The sequence below is a fragment of the Phyllopteryx taeniolatus genome, chromosome 3, assembly GCF_024500385.1.
Source record: "Phyllopteryx taeniolatus isolate TA_2022b chromosome 3, UOR_Ptae_1.2, whole genome shotgun sequence".
NCBI classification, from domain to species: domain Eukaryota; kingdom Metazoa; phylum Chordata; class Actinopteri; order Syngnathiformes; family Syngnathidae; genus Phyllopteryx; species Phyllopteryx taeniolatus.
This window is the reverse complement of record NC_084504.1, coordinates 30428163-30452732: the sequence shown is the minus strand read 5'-3', so window position 1 is coordinate 30452732 and position 24570 is coordinate 30428163. Positions and strand designations below refer to the sequence as shown.

At 41.5% G+C, this 24570-nt stretch overlaps 1 protein-coding gene and 1 long non-coding RNA gene across 5 annotated transcripts in view; one reads left to right on the top strand and one right to left on the bottom strand.

Moving 5' to 3' along the window:
* Positions 1-6172, bottom strand: part of tcf7l1b (transcription factor 7 like 1b) — a 42520-nt gene extending 36348 nt beyond the window's left edge. Inside the window, exons 1-3 of one of the 4 annotated variants that reach the window (XM_061768544.1) lie at positions 5578-6172; positions 5380-5479; positions 5149-5276 (exon numbers count right to left, since the gene is read on the bottom strand). In XM_061768544.1, coding sequence (XP_061624528.1) covers positions 5149-5276; positions 5380-5479; positions 5578-5763 — 414 coding nt within the window. In that variant the 5' untranslated portion in view covers positions 5764-6172. The remainder of the gene's footprint in view (positions 1-5148; positions 5277-5379; positions 5480-5577) is intronic. The other 3 variants (XM_061768545.1, XM_061768546.1, XM_061768547.1) reach the window with 3 other exon arrangements.
* Positions 6173-8869: 2697 nt separating this feature from the next.
* On the top strand, positions 8870-23340 carry LOC133475550 (uncharacterized). The gene is made up of 3 exons (XR_009787866.1): positions 8870-11411; positions 11512-11578; positions 22688-23340. It is a non-coding gene; the product is annotated as an uncharacterized LOC133475550 (long non-coding RNA).
* The last annotated feature ends 1230 nt before the right edge of the window (positions 23341-24570 follow it).

Below are 24570 nucleotides of genomic sequence, written 5' to 3'. Positions count from 1 at the left end.
TGCACAGACTGAAAATAACTTACGTGTCTTGAGACACCGCAAAATAGTCCGACACCGACGACGTGTTTTTTCACCGACAAGATTGAAAAACTTTATTCACCGTCAGATAGTTACAGTACTGTGCAACAAGACACGTGACAAGGCTAAAAATAAACTAGCTTTTGGATTCATACGCGACGAAGACGCGGAGTTAAATGTCTTGTGCGGAGCCGATCGATGATGTCATTGATCGGATCGGCGACTTATGACATGAAAGCCGATCAGCATAAAATGCTAATTATCGGGCGATACCGATAACACCGATCAGATCGGCGTAAAGTCTAGTTCTGTCCCTCAGTCTGTCCCCTGAAACCCTTTTCTGTTCGGCTGCATTATCAATAAATATTAGAATAATTAAAAAAAATAAGCAGAGAGAGTATTTCAAACTCCCCTGTTGCACAGCAAAACTGTCCCAGTACAAAAGGCATACAGATCCACCATTTGGCACGGCTATGCAGCTGAACAGGACAGGTTAAAAAAAAAATTCACGCGGATAAACTATGTACTGAAAACCCCAGACTATGTAGTAACATTAGCCAAACATGGGAAGAGAAAAACACATCAATCAATAAAAACACATTCGTGCTCTTACATCAAAGGGATTCATTGATGTCACTGAACATGGGGAGCGTGCGGCTTGAGAGGGGAGATGTTGGTGATACTTTCCTCAAAGGGTGCCGAGATGCTCCTGATGGGCCCCGTGCTGGAGAAGCCAGAGTGCACTTTAAACAGAATTTGTAATGCCAGGCGGGCGGCTGGGTAGGTCGTGAACGAGCTAGGCTGCGGGGGTAGAGACAGTCATTCACGCTCTCGCTCGCTTTTCGCAGAGACCCACGGGGGAAGGATACAGACCAGGACTGACACCGTTTCCAACAGATCCACAAAAGTGCTGCGTGGAAGTAAAGAAACTAGCAAAGCAACGTGTGTTCCCATTAAAACCCAGAAAGACAGGTTGTGCATAAAGCCGCAGAGGTAACGTATTATTTACGTGTCACTTGACATGGCATCTGCTGATCTGACAGTTGTACAGAGTGAGTACTTTTGAACATTTCATAGGATGTCAAATTACCACAATACTCAACTTTACATTGTTTTGCGCTAATTAAACTTAGACAGACCCTTGACGAGCCCTTTGCAATGTGCGGAAAATACTGAGAGTCGGGTACAGTATAGGACAATATTAGAATACTTTGGAACCTCTAAAGTTGAATGCCGCTGAGATTTGAAATTTGCCCAATATTTTCAGGAGAACTATTCCTCTGAAGCATAATTTCGGAGTTTAGTCTATGGTCGGACGTGACATCAGCATACAGTTTGAGACTTTAGCATACCTCACGAAAGCTCAACTCTTGTGTATTTTGCTTTTTCTCCAGCATGTTGTGACTATTTTAACGAGGACCAGCGTCATCGCGGGAGTTAACAGAAGAGCGTGAGAAGAGAAGAATATTCAATTCGATAAAACGGACTCATATTTAAAGCGTCCGGTGTCAATGTAATTTATCTCAAAATTCATCGGTAATATTTTGTTGGTTTTAGGTTTTACTCTTAACAGAGGTTAAGTTCATTTTACATGTGTCGTAAGAATGCTAATGCATGAGGTGCACCTGTGAATTCCCTTCGCATTATGCACTTGTCATTAAATTTACGAGTGTTTTGATAATAACAGTGGCGAACCTATTTTGACACGTGTATGACGGACAGGACTATCTGGGTTTTCTCCCACATTCGTGCTGGGCTCCAGCTCGGCCGTCGCCCTCACGAGGAGAAGCCGGATAGAAAACGGATGGATGTATTGAATAGAATATTAGCAAGTACTCAAACCAGCGGTGACATTTTTGTGGTTGCTGCCAATTGGGTTCTAATTAATCAGTGACACTAAACTGATGTAGATGTTTGCCTCTAAAGGGAAAATCTTCCAAAAACTATATAGCCAGTCAAAAATGGTGGCTCTGTTGACACAGTGCTTGGCTGAAAAAATATTTGCACTCTAGCATTCAGATTAGTTGGAGCGGAGGAATACAACACTGGGGGTTGTTAGAATGTGAGCGCTGGACACTGTTGCCTCTGTTGCAAAGTATCCTGAGGGCTTCACCTGAACACGCCATCACCACCTCCCCTAACCCTCGCAGACTTTACAAATACAAACGTGCTCCACGCATGAGCGCACGCGTACGCACACGCGCGTACCAAGGTGAATAGAGTGTGCAACCCGATGAAAAGACGCCTCCACACAAACAGCATTTGCTTATGTAGGGAGAGGCCCTTTTATTCATCAGGACAATGTCTGTGTTGACTTTTCTTTGTCCGTTTTAAGCAGCAAACGCAACAGAAAGCGGGGGGAGCAGTCGGAGAGGCATGCAATTGTAGCCTCTGACATGTTCAGACTTACACAAGCTCTCCATTCATATCTCAATCACCCACAAAATTCTATTCAACAATCATGCTCAGGAGTTTTTATGTTTGATGAAGATATATTTGGGAGGCTAACCTCGCTCTCGCTTACTCGCAACTTCTCGCACACAAGAGGCATTTCACTCTTTAGTGGCAATGATGATGATGTTGATAGTTGCGGAATTGTTTCAAAGTGCTGATGAGGCTGTCAGACGGGGCCACGGAGCAGATTCAGGCTTTAAATCTGGCACCGCTCCGTCACTCCTGGAACAATGAGGTGACGATCACGTCAGTGGATTGACAAACAACGAGCTGGATTTAGTCTTGGTGGGACCAACCTCCAACCCTGAACAGGCAGGCGTCTGGTGGAACATCTCTGCAAACATAAAACCTCCTCCTCAGCCCTCGCTGGATTACAGCGGAATGTCAGCTCGGAACAGCCTTTAAATCAGTTATGCTTGGCCCTCGGGGGAAGTCTGAGCTGATCCCATGTAGCCCGTCTCTCATTGCTCATGATAGGCTCGCCGCATCCAAATGTAAAAGCTCCACAACCAGGGAAATCACTGCCTGATTACTCTTTCTGTATTTCACAAGTTTGATTATATGGCGTGTATATGTCGTAAAATAGAAGTATGCCGCGTTAAATGAGATGACACCAAAAGTCGAAGTCGCTGAAATGATATGACCACATACAAGCAGGCTATATAAAACCGAAAACAAGCCTGCGTGCATTGTTGTACATGTAACCACAAATAAAAATGTTGATTACCCTTTAAACCTATTAAATAGCGGCTCTCGACACGCAAACAAAAGCAGAAGCTCATGTTACCTGCTATTAATCACATGATGTGTTTGCAACTTGAGCGTGTCTCACGTTGCACAAACATACAAAAAACTGCACATAAAACAAACTTGTTAGGCCCAAAGCAACAAGGCACAATAAATAAACCGTGCCCCGGCCAATGGATTGTTTGTCTCATAAGGCTCGAGGGACGACAGCACATTTCAGGGTACCCTTGGGGCAAATCTTATCTCACAAGACATTCTGTGTTTTTTTTGTTTTTTTTTACAAACATGTGTGTGATGAATGTAACTGTAAAGACCATAAGATAAACTCCCGCCCAAATGTCAAAGCAGGCTCTCGGACAAATTACTGTATAGTGCGCCACTTTACTAAAATGCATATACAAACAGAAACCAGAGCTTTTGGGGGCGGGGGGGAAGCCAAGCCACTCATCAATTAGACGTAATGTTTAAAAAAAAAAAGCGTGCAATATGGAGACCCCAAGATGGCTCCCAAGTATGCCAGCTTTTGTCTGCTTGCTTTTATTTCTGCTATGGTGATGATAGACGCAGTCAGCTAGCTCTGCCCCATTGACCTCATTCTTTCCCTGCTCCTGTGGAGGGTCTTTTCACTATTTTTAATCTTTCGCAACAAGCTTTAATTTAAATAGAAGAAAAAAAACAACCAAGACACGGGGAATCAATCAAGTAGCCAACAAGATAATATAAACATGTGCAAATATAACCTGTAAGAAACATACCAGATCAAAAATGTAAATAGACCTCGACTATGGTGGCCAAAAGAAACAAAAAATATATATGGGCTACAAGTTGCTGTGTATGGCCCAGTGAGACCAGTGTGGCCATTTAGTTAATGAGCCCCGATGGAGACCTCCAATGAAGCCATCAAGACTGTTCAGAATAACAATGGTCAACTAACGCCTTTCTAATTGAATGGAAGGTACAGGGAGGTGAGGGGAGAGGGCCTGCAACAGTGAAAAGACGACGGGAAAAAAAAGATGGGAGGGGTTCTTTTCACTCCCGTGCCTGCAGGCCTTAACGAAAGTACTTGTTTTGGGGGGCGGGGGGTTACAAGGGTTGGGGGATGGACTCATCTCAGAAACAGCGCTCTCCAGTATTCAACTTTTTATGAGAACGTATGGCCCGTTGAAAGTTGAACTATCATTCTGGTAAAAAAAAAAAAAAAAAGTAAAAAGACTTCGGGATTCGCATTTAGCATAGTGGGCAATTGTAATTTACTTCAAATATCACCATGTCTTGTTTTTTTTTTTTTGAATAGCATTCACCCACAGTTGCGCTGAACATAATACTAACTATACCAACAAAAGCATCGTATTTTTAGCATTTGAGATGCACTCAGCATGACATACCGGTACTAAACGAGTCCCTGCAAGCTCTCCATCAACGCGTTAACTCTGTCTCATCAAAACTTGGGGGGGAAAAAAGTCTGTGGACAACAACTGTCACAGACACTGCAGTGCGATACCTCCTATATATGTCAAAGCCAGCTATTACATCGTTGTGACCATTGGGTGTGACCAACAACTGCTTTTATGAGATGCACAGAGTAAACACGTCGAGCTGACGGCTAGCAGCGTGCAACAACAAAAACACTTCAACTATTAAAGAGTATTGCACATAGAGCCAAGTTTCCACAAGTTCTTATGCAACAAAAAAAAATTCAGAGTAAGTCCACTATTTGCATAGTCAAAATGCAAGTGTGGAAGACAAGAGTAATTGAGATCACCCCCAAAAGGACAAAAGAAGTAGTTGTTCCTCTGGAGGCCACTCTGAGGAAATATGGCGGTCTGGCATGCCACAAGAAACTTGAAGGCTCGTCCCAAAACACTGAAAAAGTTGCTGAGGACTGCGAGAGACGACGGGAAACAAAAGTGTTGGACGTGGGAAACTTACTGTTCTTGCACCGGGAGAGAGAGAGCCGTTGGATAAGTATGGGTTGCTGAGGTCTGGGATCATGAGAAACGGGTAGCCGGGGTAGTGGGGGCTCTTGAAGAAACCTCCATCGTGCTGTCTTCTCAGTGCTGCAAACACACACATACCTCCATCAGCTCAAGCAAAACCAGTTTGGAGGCCACACTGGATTTGTCTTGGTTTCTATGGGTTTTTTTTTTTTTTTTGTCTTACCTTCAGTAAAGTAGTCTCTTGCTTTCTCATAACTTTCCGAGTCCGCTCTGGTTTGGGGACGCCTCTCCGCTTGCTGACGGGGGGCATGCGCACATACAAACTACTTCAACTTTGCAACAAATTCAAGTAAAACTATTGATAACACAATCGGGAAAAAAAAGACAGAGAGAGAGAGAGAGCCTTCATTTGGTTTCTTACCTCCGAATCTGACGAGCTGCTGTTGTTTTCCGACTCGTTTACCAGCGAGGACTTCACGTCGTCCAAGTCCCTTTCCGCGGAGACGTTTTCGGAAATCTTTTCCTCCTGCTCCCCTTCGTCTTTGAAAGAGATCATTTCATCATTTGCGCCCAAATCATCCCCGCCGCCTCCGTTCAGCTGAGGCATTTTTGCACACCAGTCAAGTGGCTCGACCAGAGGGGAAGGAAAAAAAAAACCAGACACACACACACGCGCACAAAAAAAATAAATAAATACAATTTAAAAAACAAAAAAAACAAAAAAAAAACGCTAGAAGAAACCACTCAGTGGAGACACACTACTAACTACAATAACTTGTCCGTTCTTCATCTTCTGGACGTGGTCCTGACGCCCATGGCAATAATAATCCACGGTATTTGCAACAACTTGTCAAAGTTTGTCTCCTCGGAGGCGCGTGCGTCTCCGCTCTGGGATCTCCTCGTGCAGAGCCCCGGGGCCCACGGAAACTGCTGCAGTCCGAGCCAGCGAGAGGTTACTCAATGCACTCGAGATCCATGCGTGAGGAAACAATGGCTGCAGCACCCCCCCCCCACCCCCCCACCCCTCGCTTAAAAAAAAAACAAAAAAAAAACGCGAGAATGTGCGGCGCTACTCGCCTCCTAAACTTTGAGCCAACGTGGGGCTGGTTTCGCTACGGGAAAGAAATGTTTTTGTTTTTTTTTAAAGTCAAAATGGCTTGTAAAAAAATGCAAAACCATAGAAATAAAAGTGAGGGAATAGGTTTACGTGGCTCTTTGCGTCCACATCGCAGCTCCCGGAGAATGCGTCCCGATAACAACAAGTTGGCCGCTCAAGTGGAAGAGCGCAGAGCGAGCGTGCGTACAGAGGAGGAGTTTGCAAGTCTGGAAAACGACACTTCTTCCTTCTTCTTCTTCTTCTTCTTCTTCTTCTTCTTCTTCTTCTTCCTTTTCTTCTTCTTCTGCGTCTTCTTAACCCTCGACACACCAGCACGCGAGCAACGCGTCCGACTTTTGCAATATGGCAAATATTTACACACTGGCCACAAAATTAGCTACACCGACACGATCAGCTGTACATTCCCGACGCTGCCATTATCATTAGCAAACAACTATTTGAAAAAAAGACGAAATGCATTTCGCTAGTTGAATTAGGTTCAAATTTTGTGACATTAATTGAATTATCTGTTGTTGATTACAATTAGGATTGTAAGGCTTTTGCTGAGGTCATTATTGTTCACTCGAAAAGAATCAAAGGTTGTCTTTGGAAACGCTGTAAAGTACATTCGGGGATTTATAAATACATTATGCATATTTGAAGAAAACGTACAGAGGCTGAGAACTGTGTCGTGCTCAATTGTGGAGATTAGTGTTTGGAATCGCCCCGGTAAATCCCCATTGAAAATTTATATTGACAATAACAAGTGACGAGCAGATCACAACTGAATCGTTACTCCTGCTCCCGCGCCATTCGGAAATAATAGTATAGCAAACATTTAGGTCTCCCTCTGGAAAAGTTTTATTTATTTACATTTTTTTTTAAGTTTAAAATGGCTTACTTTAACCAGGATCCCTCACACGGATCGGTTTTATTCCAAAAATGAAAAATTCTGTCGGCCTCATAAATCCTCACTAGTGCCTTCTTGCCTTGAAACAGTCGTAAACACCACAGGCGCCGTGGCGACACTTTCATCTCTCATCAGAATAAAGTAAGTATGTCCTTTGAATCGTTGCGATTCAAATGCGAAGGTTCTGATTTGACGTTTGTTTATTTTTGGTTTCACTCCCGAGCCGATTCGACTCACCACTGACTCTGGTTGAGGTACTGTGTTGCATTCATCTGTTTATCAGCATTTCCGTTTTTCAGCTTTTTTTGGGGTGTGGCTTCAGGCCACAGTGATGCACTTGGGCCCTGGCATTAGTCGCCCCTCCCCCACTATATATATATAAGAACTTGAGCGCATTCGTTCACATCAGCGGTTCACCAGCGCATTTGCCATGCGCCGTTAGCTAGCATCCCAAAATTGCACCTTCCCTTCAGATAGTCTACTGGTGTGGCCACTTTAGAGCGCCACGTTGTAACAGCGTGGAAAAGCTTCACGACCACCCGGTGAGATATATTTTGGCAACTCAAAGATGTAGTTATTTGTAGGCATGAGAAAGATGCTTGTGGAAGTAGCATCCATTTTTCCAGCTTGTAAAAAAAATATTTGATTGACATTTGACAGTTGAGCGGGGTGTGGTTTCATTGCATGAATGTGTTTTGTAATTGGGGATTTTTTCATTCAAATTTGTCAGGGTGGTTAACAACACTCTTCTCTGTGGTGTGCCAAATTTAGACGACATTGTCATTAATTTTCCATTAATAGGGACTTTAATTCATACTTTTTATGTCAACCTGTGCCACCCAATTGCATTTGGGTAGTTCAAAAATAAAGTAGGATCAAACACAAGTGTTTTGTGTTTCACTAAGCAAATACAAATGCGTGGAAGCGTTTTACGTTAAAACTATCAAGTAGGCCGCTATTTCATCTTCCGAGTGTCGTTTCACTATATTTTTACTAATTGCGGTTGTCGTTTGCTGTGGTGGATCACGAAATATTAGAAACACATATGACGCAATATCTGATAATAAACATTTCAGTAAATACCTGCCTTTCTGCCATCCAGCAAAGAGCAGTAATGACAGTAGTGTATAATATCACGGTAGAAATGGTAGAAAACTATATCATTTTGATATATTGATATTGATAAAATGTCATTTTATGGTGTTCAAATGTATTTCGATGAGCGTATAAAGGATTCGTGAAAGTGCGCCTACCATTGCGATCAGTGCATATTTTTTATTCTTGTATCCCTGCTAGTATCATTACAGTATTGCCACTACTACATATGGTGTACTTTTCTATTCAAGTTGATGAGTGTGTCATAATTACATGCTGCCATAATTGCGTGTGCCGTAAAACAATCATCTGGCTGAGATACAAGCATGAGCACCTGGGATCAGTATGTCGGTGGCGCAACTCAAGGCAGAGTGAGGCAAGCTCGTGACTGTCCAGGGCCTCCTCTGAGAGTCTGCCTCTTGTTTTCTCTCAAACAAGATTTAAATACAGGGGCCACGTTGTTCATTTGAGGAACAGGACTGGAGGGCCAGTGTCGCAAGCAGTCATGGAAGAAGGGAAGTGGTTAGAATTCTTTTTTTTTTTTTTTTTTTTTTCCTGTGGAGTAACCTGTACATAAATCTGAATCGTGGCAGAGAGATACAGGAGATGTGTTTTCAAATGTGGGGTCATGAAGAGACAACATTGGTACAGTTGGTGCTATGATCCTTCCTTAATCATTCCTTACTACAACCTTTTCCCTCTCTACTTTAAGTCCATGGACCTGCAAAGTTCTAATGCAATTCGACAGGCTTTCCCTCAATGAAAAAATACATTTTTGATGTTGTGGACTGTGTGTCACCATGCTGAGGGCCGACTGACAATTGAGTGTCTCCACGGGCCTCATTAGATCCCCTGTGTGTGTGTGTGTGTGTGTGTGTGTGTGCGTGCGTGTGCGTGGAACTGTATTCAATAAAAAGGCAACCTATAGTTGACTGCATCACCGAGAATTGTATAGAGGGTCACGGTTTGCTTGTTTGCATAAATACATTTGCACTTGCAGTGTGCATAGGTGACTACTTGCCCCCAGGCCAACATATCTTTGTTTTCATCGGCTACGGTATGTCATGAACGTGATAGAATGCTTTCTGTTTAATGGCCGCACAAAATGTTATATTTTTTTGCCCCTGAAAATGTTTCCTGCAGCCACTTTGTATTTTAATGCACTAAAATTATGTCCACGTCAAGGGAGTCAAAAGAGAGATTTACAAAAGAAATCACAGGTCAGGACAGGCATGCCCCAGCAGGTGCAACTGCAATTATTCAGAGCCTATGAATGATTAATGATGTAAATCAAATATCAAAACAAGTTGACACAGAAAAATGATTAAAGCATGCGGTTGAATAGGGATACGGCAACACATTCAGTTGTGTGCTATGTCTCAGCCACTGTAGACATGCAGGCAGACCCCTGTTGTTCACAGTACAATGTTGCAGCACAGTGAGACATAGCACACTTGTGACGAATACACAAATCTTAGTTGAGATGTTTTATTCCAAGAGAAAGTGGAAAGGAGAGAGGAAAACTAGGGCCCTCTACACATACATCACCACCAAACAAAAAACAAACGGGTTAAAAACATCATTTTAAATGTTCATTTACAACATGACAAGAGCATTGTGTTGCCTGAAAACGCAATCATTCGAAAACAGGTTGGGTGAACATTTTTCGACACGCTTCACCTAAAATCAGAAAATGGTTTGTGAAAATGGTGACATGTTCAGTCTGAGTATGTGCAAATATTTCACAACAAAAACAACAACGGTGGACCGCAGTGCTGTTGTCGCTAGCTTCTCCAGCTATGCCCAACTATACGCCGATAATGGTTATTCAAAAGACGCTTTTGGGTCAAACCCAGAAGAACACGTAGTTGGTGCGCATGTGTCATGTTTCTTTACAAAGCGCTTTCGCCAACTACAGGCCTGGCATGCGTATTACAACGTTTTTACACTGTCATCAGTACGGGAAACCTTTTTAAAATGCATAGAAAAAAAATATCAAGTTTTCGTTTAATGCTGTTGTCCAAACAGACCAAGAATGGCACTTAATAAGTCACAGACCTCTGCCAAGGGTGATACATTAACAAAGCTGAGCCAAAAATAACATGGAGCAATGTAATAGTGTTTGTTAGTCCATTCATTTCGTAATTAGCAGGTTACTTTCTGAGGCATGAAGGTTGACGTTAGACATTGCATTAGTCAGATATAGAGTAAGTAAGTACTGTTTGTATTCTTTGGCAAGGGGAATGCTTGAACTAATAAAATGAAGTGGAAGAAATTGTGGAGCAGCACATATTTTGTCTGTTGTTTGTTACATAGCAAATGTTGTGACTCAGAGAGAAATTCCTCTAGCCCCAATTTGGTCCAGAATTTAATGGGTTCTTCCAGTTTGATCTGGATTTGTCTCAAAATGGAACGGGTTCTTGCTTCGTCTGTGCATCGCCTCTTTAAAAGGGTTTGTGGAAATTGGTTATGTAGTTTAGATGACATAATCTTTCTATTAACTAACCAAACAACAATTGATGATTTAAAAAAATAACTGTTGTCTTCAACTTTCAGACTTAAGGTAATTAAAAGCAAATATTGGTGATATAGCACTTTGAAGCATTAGTCAAACCAACGGCACTGAGGATTCCTATAAGAAAATCACAAAATTTAAAAGGTTGTGTTTAATGTAATTAATGTTTTAGCTTCAGTAAATGGGGGGTCTTTGCCGCCTTTATATTTACCCAATCATCCTCTTCTTCCATCTGAAACTGTCTTGTTAGAGCAGGATTGATTTTAACGGAGAGATGATGAGTGGTCAGCAGAGATTTGAACAGGCGCAATCTTCGCCCGAGGGCAGATCGACCGGTGGCCAGAAAACGTATTCACAGGATGTTGTCCCTACATCTGCCTCCCTTTGAAGTTGCTCACTCTGCTCTGGCATGTCATACATGACCGCTTCATTCTCCTCCAACACTTTTAACGAGTGTGAAAAGGCCGCAAATACTGATCTGTGTTCCACAAGGTATTTGTGCTGCTGTGTGTATGCGTGCGTGTGCGTGTGCGTCTGCGCTGCCATGTTGGAGAGAGAAAGCAGCAGAGCGAAGAGAGAAAAAGAGGGGAGCGACTCGAGATGATGCGAGCCAATCTGCACTTCCTCTGAGAATTCAAGGTCATCCTTCATGTTTTGCCAACCATTGGCCAGTCACGTTCCAATCAAAGTAGTGCTTTAATTCAGTGGTAATTTCCATCTCATCATGTTTTCACCTCAGCCTTACCAGAGGAGTTTTCTTCTGATCTGCTGCCGTACATCCAACATGTCCTGCCAGGTCGAAGCCGGTGGGTAAAGCTCTCTAATGATACTTGTATATTGTGTGTGATGTTCACAATGTGCAGTATTACTACATGAACCACCAATGTCACTTTATGTGATGGAAGATTCGCTTAATTGTCTATTTTAATGGTGCCTCAGTCACGTTTAACTCATTTTAACACATTATTGAACACCAATAGGGCGAGTTTATTTTAGATCATAATTATGATGATGTTTTAGTATGTGTTATTCCCACAAGCTGCTGATTGTACAGTAGCTACAACTGTCTTCAAGCAAAGGTTTTCCCTCTCATTTATTGTTTGCCACTTTGAATGAACTCCAAGCCTTTCACAATCATGGCCACAACATTAGGTACACCTGCGCATTTGAAGTATTGTATTTCTGGCTTTCAAAGATAATAATGCTGTGGGTTATGTCACTGAGTTAACTGGATGTTGATGTTGGTTGAAATATTGGATATCCTATTTGTTGATTAAAGTCATGACTAATGTTCATAATTTGCATTAATAATGTACTGGGCAGCTACGGCTCAGTAGGTAGAGCAGGTCGTCCAGTGACCGAAGGTTAACTGGACCAAATCCCGGCTCGAAGTGTCCTTGGGCAAGACACCGAACTGTAATTTGCTCCCAGTGGGCGTGGCAGCTCCTTGCATGGCAGCAGTCGCCCATTGGTGTATGAAAGTGTGTGTAAGTGGGTGAATGTGAGGCTTTGTAAAGTGCTTTGGGCACTGTGATGGTGTTGATAGAGTGCTATATAGTGCAGTCCATTTACTATTTAATTGTCGCTGACTGCATCGCGGTTGACTCACCTGGCTTCTGTTTTTTTTTTGCTTTTTGCCAAAAGTCAACTAGGATACTGAAAACTGGATAAGCGGTTTAGAAAATGGACTGAGGTATACGTAGTTGTTTGCAATTGCATAGAACAGCACTGCATCATAACAACAGGTGTTTTTAAAAAAATATATATATGTATTTGAGTTACCTTATTAAGCTACATACATTTTTCACATTGGATCTCAGTATATGGCCAGGTGCATGTAATGTTGTAGTGATCAAGTATATTGTAAAATTTGCAGATCTTCTCAAGCAAGTTTTTCCACATCTATGGCTAATGAGCTATGCATCTTGAACAATGCAATACATGTACAGTATGTAACCTATAAAAAAAAAGGAATGTTCTGAACTCCTGTTTCAATGCCAGACTTGTATTGCTCCAATTAACACTGCTCAACATCCTATAGTTAAGCTAGCAGCGCCTGTGTTGTGGTGTCCAAGTAGTACACTGAATATTTTCCTCAACTGCTTCATAATCAATAATCAATTCGGGACAATAAGCAGAATTTGTAATGACTCGTCAAACAATTACTATTCCCTTTAATAGTAAACATAAAATAAGAACTTATTTCCAAACATTATAGACTGATAAGAGTTTAATGAAGGCCAATATTCATTGCCGCAGCTCTGCCTCAGCATGTGCCGTGGAGAAGCTCACGTCCTCAGTCTTCGCGCAACATCTGTCTGGGAGTGGCTCATGCAATCGTGGATGTTAACAAAAACAAACAACAACAAAAAAAAACTCATATCCGTTCTAATCCACAGATAGGTCCCCTTTCAAGGCTGGTATGGGCATAAATGCCATTTAGGATTGTGTGAGGATATGATTAGATGACGGTTTTTACTGCCTGTAGGGTGTAACTGAAACACTAAACAGTCCAGAGGGGAGGAAATAAAACACTTAGTTGTGAAGTTTTACTCCTGCTTTTCTCCTTCTTTCTGGTGTAGTGTTGCATTCACAGGATACCTTTTCCAGATGGGTCTTGATTTCAAGACAAGGGAGCTTTTTCCCTCCGTTGAACAGTCAGTGGAAAAGTAAAGATATGAATCGTGTGGAGCTCCTCACAATTCAGTCCCAGTTGTCGTTCCGAAATGTGTGAATGGCCAAAGTTTTGTTGAACTTTATCCTGCGTGTTTTTATAGACACCAGCAGACAATATATTATTGCCTGAATACATTTATGTGGTAAATGTTTCATGAGAAGAAGCCACGTAATATTATTTTTGTAAGGTTATAACATTTGAAGGGAACGAAAACAAAACATGTCTGTCGTTGCCAAGCGGGCTTCATTCAGCCTCTTGACTGAAATACATGTTCATGTTTTCCAGAATTGTCAAGGATGCTTTTAAGGAGCGTTATTTTCTGACGACTTCAAAGGTGACCAAGAGCACTCTCCTTTTGGAGTGTGCACTGGCTTGAGAATGTGCTTACATTTTCTAAATGGAGAGGAAACGGCCCTCGCTGGTGAGGTGATGCTAACGCAGTGTGGTGTGAGTTTTCACTGTAAAATGTTGTCTCCATGCAAGACTCTTTACCTTTTATAGGCTTGGCTTACAACTTAATTTTCCCCTCATTTCAATTATAAGAAGACAATGTGTCAATTATTTTCTGCTGTCTATTTGGAAATTATTTTTTATGGTTCAAGTGGAAAAATAGCTCAGCCAACACTATAAACAGATCTTCTACGGAGACTATTTAACATGTATGGCTACTAAAGCACCCTAATTGTCCACATAGTGTGAGCCAGACTCTCTCCAGATGTTGCATTCAGGTTTTATAGAATTTCTTTATCCTTTGCAAGGTCACAGTCTTTAATCGTCTGTGTTTTCTCAGTTGAGGATGCGTGGCTTCGCATCCTCGGAAGACTGGAAATTCTTTCCCGTGATGTAAACCAAGCCGAAGTGCGAGCCTGTTGACTTCATTGAGTAGCCCTGCCAGATTTTTTAGAAGCTTTGTGCAAATGAAATGGTTTGCATTACGTGTGACCTATACGTTCCGCAGAGGCATGCGCGGCTGTAGCCAGCTGGAAGTAACTTGAGCCCTCCCTCGGTCACTTATCAGCGCTGGCATCCCTGCCATTTCCCATCGCCATCTTCAGGCCAGAAGAATCCAGACATTGTTTCCGTCTCTGTGGGCCATGTGTTAACTCTGCCTCGCTGATTGTTGCCCATATTAAGGGAGCTTGTCGATATGTTGTGGTGCATATATCCCTGCCTGTTGTGGTGGTAGTGGTGGGTGGGGGTTAAAGTTGATGCAGTCGCAGAGGGCGCCTGCACCTGCACTGCATGTCAGCAGAAGGATCCGGGGCAGACACTCAAGCAGAGTGTTGGCTTTCACACCGCTGGCTTCCAAGAAGCTCCTTAGCTTCGAAAGACAACAATGACCATGCATCTTTCAGGCTCTTTGGCTTTGGCACCTGGTCTGTGTGGCCACAGGATTATCCACTGGCTGAGCTGTCTACATTCAAGCTTATTGGACTTCCTAATGTCCTCTTGTTTTCCTCCTCTCAAGTTTCCAGGATGCTTTTTGACTGTCTGTTTTACACATAGAGACAGGATCCCCCATGGGGGTTGTTAGGGGTGGTTACAGGAGGGGGGGCAATGGGGTCAGGGAGAAACTGTCTGTCTATTTCCTTTCTCTGGCCTTGGGAAACTTTGTACCGCAAGTCTTTAGCATATTTTTAGCTTGCTTGCTGTTTGTGTCCGTGAAGCCGCAAATGATAAAGTTATTTCAAGTTCACTGGGATTTTTGTTTTTCACACGGATTACATACTATTAGGGTTTTGGGCTCCCTTTATACAGTCCAGTCTTGTCCTATGTACAGACTGTCAGCATAATGCATAGCGCATAACATCATTTTTATGTGCGCTTGCAAAAAAACAACTCTCTCGTAGAACTGTTGCACAAACCTCCATTTTCTGATACGCATACTGCAGTTTTCAGTGTGTGTATGAGTGTGTTTATGTGTGTGTGCGCATGTGTGTACACATACTACTGTATGAGGAAGTTTTTTGAGAAAGCCATTTTATTGATAATATTGTAATGATTCATTCAACAACTTCATTTGTTAGTTTTGAAAGCTAAAATACTCTCTTAGCAATATTAATTATATGGATTTACATTTTTTTACATTGAATAAAGCTCGAACGCCTGCATTATATTTGACGTTCTGTCAAGATTTTCAGGAAAAATAGTCATTGGGTCGTCTGCCTGGCATCGACCCAATGCCAGCCATCTTGAAAGTAACATTGTGCGTGTTTGACTTTTTCCTTTGGCTTTTTGCAACACCTTTTCAAAAAGGGCAGCGGTATGAGAACGAGAAGAAAGGAAGTTACCGTGAAGTAAGCGGACTCACTTAAAAAAAAGGAAGTACTTAGTGTTTTAGTGTCATGATAGCTGGAGATGATCCCCAGTGGATGACTAAGCGGAAGTGTCCTTAAATCTAGCTGACTTGGAAACTATGGCAAAATATTGCATTTTTGTGCAAACGGTAGCGTAGCATGTTGGCCATGTTTGTGGAGTCCGCCATTGGGATCTGCACAAGCACATGGAAAATGTCGGTTTTCACTCTGTCGCCCCTAACTTGTGTGATTTGCTGCTATACTCTCCTGATCATGTTGTAAATCTAATGCATTTGAAATACTGACATGAAAAAAACAAACAAAGAACAAAGAAAAACACGACAACATGATTAGCAATTATTTGCCTTTTGGCTGTCCATTGGATACTGGGGGCAATTACTAAATTGGTGCATTCAGTAGAATAAGAGAGCTGTTGGAGACCCGCTGGACATTAGATTTATGTACTGTACATTCAGACATCATTTACTGAAAATCAACTTAAAGATGCTATGGCCCAGATAATATTGCTCCAAGACACGTCTTACCTGCTGAACCACATTTCCTTGTGTTATCTCAAGGTGCACAAACACTGCGCTTGCTCTCGTTAACGTCTAGAGTGAATGATGAGCTGTTCGTAAAATAGCTGCAGTATGTCTTTTGAATAAAAACTCCATATTGAAAGCGCAGTTGAAGCTTCCTGCTTGGGCTGTCAACACCTTTGCTTACGTCAGGATCATTCTTCGGCTTCGGGCAACAGTCACTATTTGTGTTTGTCTTGCTGTGTTTGCTGTTTGACTCAAGTATTTGTGCTCCTGCATCACACGAGAACGTGCGGTGAGTTCAGTGCGCAGAGTTTACATATAACAAAAAGATATTAGAAACTCAGTGACTTGAAGGACAGATGGCCATTTGAACAAGGCATGTCATGTGTTTAATTCGGGCCCACCTATCTGTGATACACAACTGTGCAGCTGCACGGTGGAAAACAAACAGCATAGTGCAGCTGGGCTCCATAAGACGGCGAATGGGGAATTTTAATCAGGTTTTTTTTTTCCTTTGGCACTAGTCAGATTTATTCGGTCATAAAGAACGGAAACCAACCCCATCATATGAGAAGGACTGAGAGGCGAGAGTGCAATGCAATTTATGCCAGAAGTCATTCCTGCTGACTTAGAAACACTCCTGGAGATGAAGTTCCGCACAAAGCAAAGACCAGTCAGTCCAAATGATGGCACATGACTGTTGGAAATGTGCAGCTCACATCCAAGTCTCGCAACCAACCTCTTGTGCTTCACTGTACTGATATCATTCACAGAAAGACCTTAATGGCAACACGTGTCTCTCTCCTCCATTGAAATGTTCCAGAGAGGCTCGAAGCAGTTCCAGCTGTCACGTCCCTCAGCCCGTGTATGCTAACCTGATATGACAGGGCAAGACAAGGTGAGGGTCAGGCCTCGAGGATGATTCATGACATGTAACTCAAACTACGAGCATTATGATCATAATTGCCTGTGGTTGAAAAGTGAAGACCGCTGTGCACTGCGTCTTTTGTCTCTCATGTTACTCTGACTCTCATCTCGTTTTACATCAGACATAAGCCCTCACAAAAACAAGGATAACGACAATGGAAAGCTACAACAATGTAGTTGTGTAGTGTAACTGCTTGCATTGCTCAAGTACTGCACTTACTGTAAGTACAATTTTACTTTTTTTAAACCTGTTTTTTTTCTTTTCTCCAAGCTTCTGGACTTTTGTCGTAATTATAATATTTCAATTCTACTTCCATACGCTTCCATAAAACTAATAGAACAACCATCCCCCCCCCCCCTTTGTTACTTTGGGCATATCCGGCTAATAAAATTTACTCATCATCATAATCAAATATTGTCTCAATGAATAATAACTGAGGATGCTGCTGCTATTTACATTTACAGAGTTAAATATACTGTTAACATTGCAGTTGATTGTTGTACTTTTGGAGATTATTTTTGTTCTGCTAAATGTGACGTACTTGACAAGTCACATTAAGCAAGTCACAATAAAAAACATAAAACTTTTGCACTGCACGTTTTTACACGTGTACTGTGCAAAAAGGCTTTATTGTTTTCACATAACAATAAACAGTAAAGATGAGTAAGGTGTTAATAATGACATTAATTATCGTTCTATTCCATTTTTGTTTTGGAGAAGTCAGCTTCGGTAATTTAACATTGTTGTATAATTTGTTGTTGTTTTGTCCTCATTGTACAGATATTGCTTTGATTTTATTTATTATTCTTTTAAATTAGAGTTGTAATTCTGTGAAAATCAAATCTGTAATATTATGAATTGTAGAAAATTGTAATAATATGAGGATAAAATCTAAAAGTATTTTTAATGCCAGTAAAGGTGCAATGATATGGTCAATGTTTTGGTGCATCAACACTGTCATCAGAATGAAAAGTTTACTTTCATAGTCCAAATGTTTGTGTGACTGTTCTTGTGAAAGAAAGCTTCTTAACATCATTTCTTTCTCTTAAAATTAGGACTTTAATCCTTTACATTACAAGTTTTGTGTTACTCTGCAGATTTGCAAAAAGGGTATTTTGTCCAATTGCCACATTAAACATACATGGAGGGGGCACAGTAATTTTGGGGCAGTTTTTAGTACTCTTTACCGCCCGTGCCCAGAGGTGCCCCCCGTTTCTGGCGTTCAGATCACATTTTATGACCAATGTGTGCAGAAATCCTGGTAATTACAAAGGCTTTACATATGTTTTCTTGCCACAGTATGTTTGTATATATTTTAGTGTTGCTAAAACAACAAACCTAATGGTGACCTAAGACTTCTGTACTTCATAAGCAAATATTGTTGGTATTGTTGCAGTGGAAGGTAAAACGATGATACAAGCGTGATGCAGCAAACATCTGGGCTATCATTCAATGCTCAAGCTTGGCTCTGTAAAAAAGATGAATGTCTCCCTGTGAATTTCTGGAGGAAAGCATCTCTTCCCATCCAACTCGTCCAGCACCTGGAGGCCTAAGACAGGCTGCAGGCCCAAAACTGGCCTGACCCACATTACGGTCTTATACGTCGAATCTCAAAACTTGTAGCACAACGTGGCGCACAACGCAAGTTAGTGTGGTCAATTTGAGAGGCTCAACAGTTTCCTTTGTGGGATCATGATGTCTCTGTTTAACGTCAAAAAACGTCTGCTGTCGTATATTTATTCATGCTGCAAAATAGTACTTTCAGTATATGCCTCTTTTAAGCTATCTTGTTAAAAGGGTCATTGCTAGCGTCAGTCTGTGTTTGAGCTCTGTCTGTGGTTTTGTGTGGTAAGAACTCTACAATACAATCATTCCTTTCTTGGCTGCTCTTACTGTTTTAATGATATGCTTACCCCCGGTTTGCTGGTTGGATTGTGTTTTCCATATTTGGATTGCTTTTAGACTGAAGTCTTCCTTGGGTCCAAAAATGAAAGCATTAAAGAGACTATAGGCAGACATCTGTGTTTTGTTTCGAAATACATTCAATATGTTTGAAGGTAAGTGCTGAAAACATACGTGATGCAAAGACTTATAACAATATAGTGCTGATTTTTTTAGATATAGCTTAAGCATATTTTTCACAGTTTGCATTTTCCTGATTGTGGGCGGGTCTAAAACACAGCCCTGTGACATTACGGGGCTGGGACGTATACTTTCTAGTGCGAGTTCCCTCCCCCACTATATAAGTACAAAGTGACGTCATTTTGTTTGGCTATGCTGCTCAGTTTTGAGTTAGCTGTGCTTAGCTTCCACAACAAGGCCCATTTCCACTCCAGCATAGAGTTAGCAAGCTAACGATGGCTACACCCCGAAAATGCGTCTTTGCTAAAAAAGTGATAGATTGACTTTTTGAAGACACGCGCAGATGGCGAGCTGAACATCAACACCACCAGCTGACCAATTTTACGACGGATAATTCTGTAAACTTTCATGAGAGTCAACATGGCTTCGTGGGTAACTTGATACCAGTGAATGGGGCAGTGCCGACTGTCTAACTACCTGGGCTTCCTCCTACCGTGCCGCCGTCGTCGGGTGCCGTGTTCGATTGTGACATTATGTCACCGACAACGAGGCTAAGTTGACTTGTGTGCTTACTTTTATGATTATAGTCCACAATAACCATTCAATTTTGAAGTTGAGCCTACTAATCTGATTTTACAACGTATAAACCAGGGGTGCTCAATGCGTCGATAGTATTGGTAGATCGCATGACATCGCGTGACATAAAAAAAAAAAAGACATCAGCCTATCATCCATCCCGTTGCTTGATTGGTATACATATATAATCGATTATATCAGAATTTGTCTGACACTTAGGTCACGCACATGCGCAAACAACGCTGTTAAAAGGTAACTGAAGATGCGCAAACAACGGCGCCAAGTGTGTCAAAACTAACAAGCTAGTCAGTGAGTTACCTCCAGTTTTTATCTCTCGGTATTTTCTCTTAAACTTAAGAAAGGGTATAAAAATGAGTGGGGGAGCTGGACCAAGTAAGAAGACAAAAACTTAGCACTTTCATACGGACTGGGAGGAGGCGTATTTTTTCACGATGACATTTTCGAAATGCGTATGCCTGATCTGCCAGTCTGCCATGGCATTACCAAAGAACGGAAATGTGGAGCGACATTTTAGGACTGTGCATGGAAAATACGACACTGACTACGCATCCTTGGCTGATTCACTTCAGTGCAAGTCATCGGAGTAAACCCAGGTAATTACAAAAAAAAATTACATTAATTATGTTGTGTTGTGCAAGATTGGTTCATGCAGTGATGCAAGGTACATCAACATACATTGGTGCTGAGCTGTGTAGGCGAGCCAGAATTTTAGCTCACTGGTAGCGCTCTGCGCTCTCAAACTGGAGACATGGTTGCGTCTCCCCCCCCCCCCCCCCACCCACCCAAAAAAAAACAAAGGTAGATCGCGGGAGGTTGGCTGCTTGAGAAGTAAATCTTAGGGCAAAAATGTTTGGGCACCCCTGGTATAAACTATAAACCCCTCAGTATGTTTGTTTCCTTTTGGCGCATCCATTCGACTGTTGCAAAGTCTGTGCTCGCTGACTTGCAGCAAATAATCATTTGCTCACTTCAGTCAGGCGAGTTTCCTAAAGCTCTTAAAGTAGCTGCCATTAAGCCTCTGCTAAAAAAAAAAATAGAGCGCTGGACGCTTCCATGTTAGCAAGCTATAGACCCATCTCAAATCTCCCTTTCATAACCAAGATTGTTGAGAAGGTTATTTCTAATCAACTCAGCAATTTAACTTAAATTGACTTTTTGACAAATGTCAATCAGGTTTCCGAACTCATCACAGTACAGAATCTGCTATTATCAAAGTGCTAAATGATATAAGGTTGAATACTGACTCGGGAAAGGTGTCAATTCTGGTCTTGTTGGACTTCAGTGCGGCTTTTGATACGGTAGCTCATAATATAGTGCTGAAAAGGTTGGAAACGTGGGTAGGACTAAATGGAATAGTCCTTAAATGGTTCAGGTCCTACCTGGAGGAAAGGAGTTATTTTGTAACCATTGGAAGTGTTCAATCTCATCGAATGGCAATGACCTATGGGGTCCCTCAAGGGTCTCTTCTTGGACCCCTCCTGTTCAGCCTGTATATGCTACCCTTGGGTCAAATTCTTCATAACTTTAATTTTGACTATCATAGCTATGCAGATGACACACAGTTGTATCTAGCAGTGTCTCCAGATGACTACAGTTCAATAGCGGTGTTGTGTCACTGTCTAAAACAGATAACTATCTGGATGAGCCATAATTTTCTTCAATTAAACCACAACAAAACTGAGATTATTGTGTTTGGCAATAAAGAAAAGAGGATTGCTGTTAGTAAAGTCCTGGAGTCACTCTCTTTAAAAACCAAATACCGAGTCCGAAACCTTGGTGTTCTGATAGATTCCGACCTGACTTTCAACAGTCATATCAAATCAATTACTAAAACTGCCTTCTACCATCTGAAGAACATATCCAGAGTGAAGGCTTACATGTGTCAAGCAGACCAGGAGAAGCTCATCCATGCTTTTATCTCAAGTAGACTTCACTATTGTAATGGTCTTCTGACTGGACTCCCTGAAAAGAGCATTAAACAGCTGCAGCTCATTCAGAATGCTGGGGCTCGGGTTCTGACTAGAACAAAGAGGTCAGAGCATATTTCTCCAATTCTAAAGTCTTTACACCAGTCAGCTTCAGAATAGATTTTAAAGTTCTGCTACTGGTCTATAAATCACTAAACGGTTTAGGTCCTGAATACATGAATGAAATGCTAATAGAATATAAACCCAGTAGGGCTCTGAGATCGACAGACTCAGGTCAAATAGTGGAGCACAGAGTCCAAAGCAAACATGGTGACGCAGCATTTAGCTATTATGCTGCACACAAATGGAATAAGTGGCCAACAGAAGTGACGTCAGCCCCAAGTGTGCATGTTTTTAAGTCCAGGTTAAAAACTCTTCTCCCCCCCCCCCCCCCCCCCCCCCCCCCAATGCTTTTTAGAGCATTTCCACTTTTAAATATTTGTTGCACTATATGCTATTTTAATTGTATTTTTTTCCTATTTGTTTTAAATGTTTATAAGCTGTTTTTATTCTTTGTTTTTAAATGCTTTTAATCATGTAAAGCACATTGAGTTACCTTGTGTATGAAATGCGCTATATAAATAAATTTTGCTTTGCTTTGCTCTTTAAAGGCAACCGGGATGTTCGGCAAAGTTTGTTTCAGTATTCATCTGTTTTTATTTCTGTAAACTCTTGATAGAGACTGGAATTTTACTGTGACACGAGGAGAAAGAATGAAGTCATTTTAATGTTTTGTTTATTATGAGGTACGTATGGGTGCATGGGGAAGGGGGACTTATTATCACTCCTCTATCCAAACCCTTACCTCCCCTTTTGGGCCTTTAGGAGCATCCTGTGACCCCTGACCTCTTGGACAATAGAGGCCAGGACGTTTCCCAGTGAGCAGCGATGGAGCCAACAACAGGAACATGAGGGGTGCTCATGGGAAACAAACTGTTTATTGTGCAGCAGGATGGGCAGCCGACCCCCCCACCCCCAATGTCCCAGTCACTTACTTACACGTTCACACACATTCATGCAACACACGCTCTCATGCACACCAGCATATACGCTTCTGCATTGTAACATCTTGTGAAGGTCTTTATGATGACTAAATAACTCATATACAAATCTCCCATGGCCTCAGAAAAAAAGAGACTGTGCTCTTTTGTATTTGTCTCTTCAAATAAAAAAATTACTCCAAATTTTAGGAGATTCAAAAAATATACCTCTAAAACATATTTTGTGTGCATTTATTTAAAAAATTAAAACCTAAAACGTATCAAAGCTGGGAGGGTACAGTACAGCCTCTGAGGATGAAAACTATCAGTTGCAGGACGCTGGACGATACATACTGTACATTCTTCTTTTCGTCTCACATTCAGCTTCTCTTGATATACCACAATAAAAAGCCACAATAATGCCAAAGAAAAAGCAAAACACACTCCTAGGTCTTGTGTGGTACACTGAGGCCTGCCATGAAATACTGGCACCTCAAATGACGCCTGCATAACCTCTGTTCAAACTATGTCCAAGTAGAGAGAGGTTTTTGTGCAACCTCATGGCTGTTTAACGATAGAACTTGTTTTTTTTTTTTTTTTGGGGGGGGGGGGGGGGGGGGGGTCATCCCAATCACAGACATGCATTGGCAACATGTTTTCACTTTCATTGTGCATTTGACAGGACAAAACAAAGGGCCAGTTTTCTGATTTCTCTTTGTCCCACACTGTTTGCACTTCTTGAGTTGCATATGATAAGTTCATATTTAGGGAGACTTTGTGTTTGAATAACACTGCCATGCTATTTGTTGGTGCTGCTAAAGCAAGTCTGTTTCAAAGGAAATCCCTCCTTTGTCTCCCAAGGAAACTCGGCTAACGAGGAAAACCTGAAATTGACATCGGAAAAACCAACAGCTGGAACATATTTGATCCTAGATGATAACCACTAAATGTGTTAGTCAACACTATATAGAGCGCTGGTGGCGAGACTCTGGGGATTAGTCATTGCATGAACTGCACACTTAAACATTTCAAAAAGCCATCAGTCAGTGTGCAGTGAGACACTTGGGATTGGTGCGAAAGTGCTTGACCGCAAAGGAATACTGCTTCCTTATGATATGTTTGGTTTGTCTGGTTTCCACATGATGCGCATCTGATAAGGGTGCACCAGAGGCAATGGGACTGGATCATGTAGCATTTAAATTCCTAAAAATAATTGCAGTGTAAAAGTCAGATATAGGAATATCGCATTTGCTAACATAAGACAATGTCGAATTGTTTAGTTTAGATTCAAGTAGGAGCTAAACATTATATTACTACAGTTGGGTTCTATTTAGTGACTATTTCCTCCTTAACTGAAGTGTTTTACAAAAGTAAATCATCTTACATTCCTTCAAAGACTAAATTACCACAACGATTCCAGTGTTAAATTATGAGAGGCACACTCCCTCTCCACAAACTGTTTTTGTCTGATTACTACCTCATGTGCTTTAATGTGCAAAATATACTAAGGATTGAGAATTTTACTCTGGATTACTGTTTGTTTTCTTGTTTAGCTGAAGGTTTTGTGCTCCATTTAACACTTTAACATGTAACTGCAATCTCAGCAATATTGTTCTAGATGTATTTAGGATACTACATTTGATTATGTTACATTACTTTTATTCTTGTGGGTTGTATTATGCAATTTTGAAGTATTAGATAATGGAGTGCAATGTGACTGTATCGTGC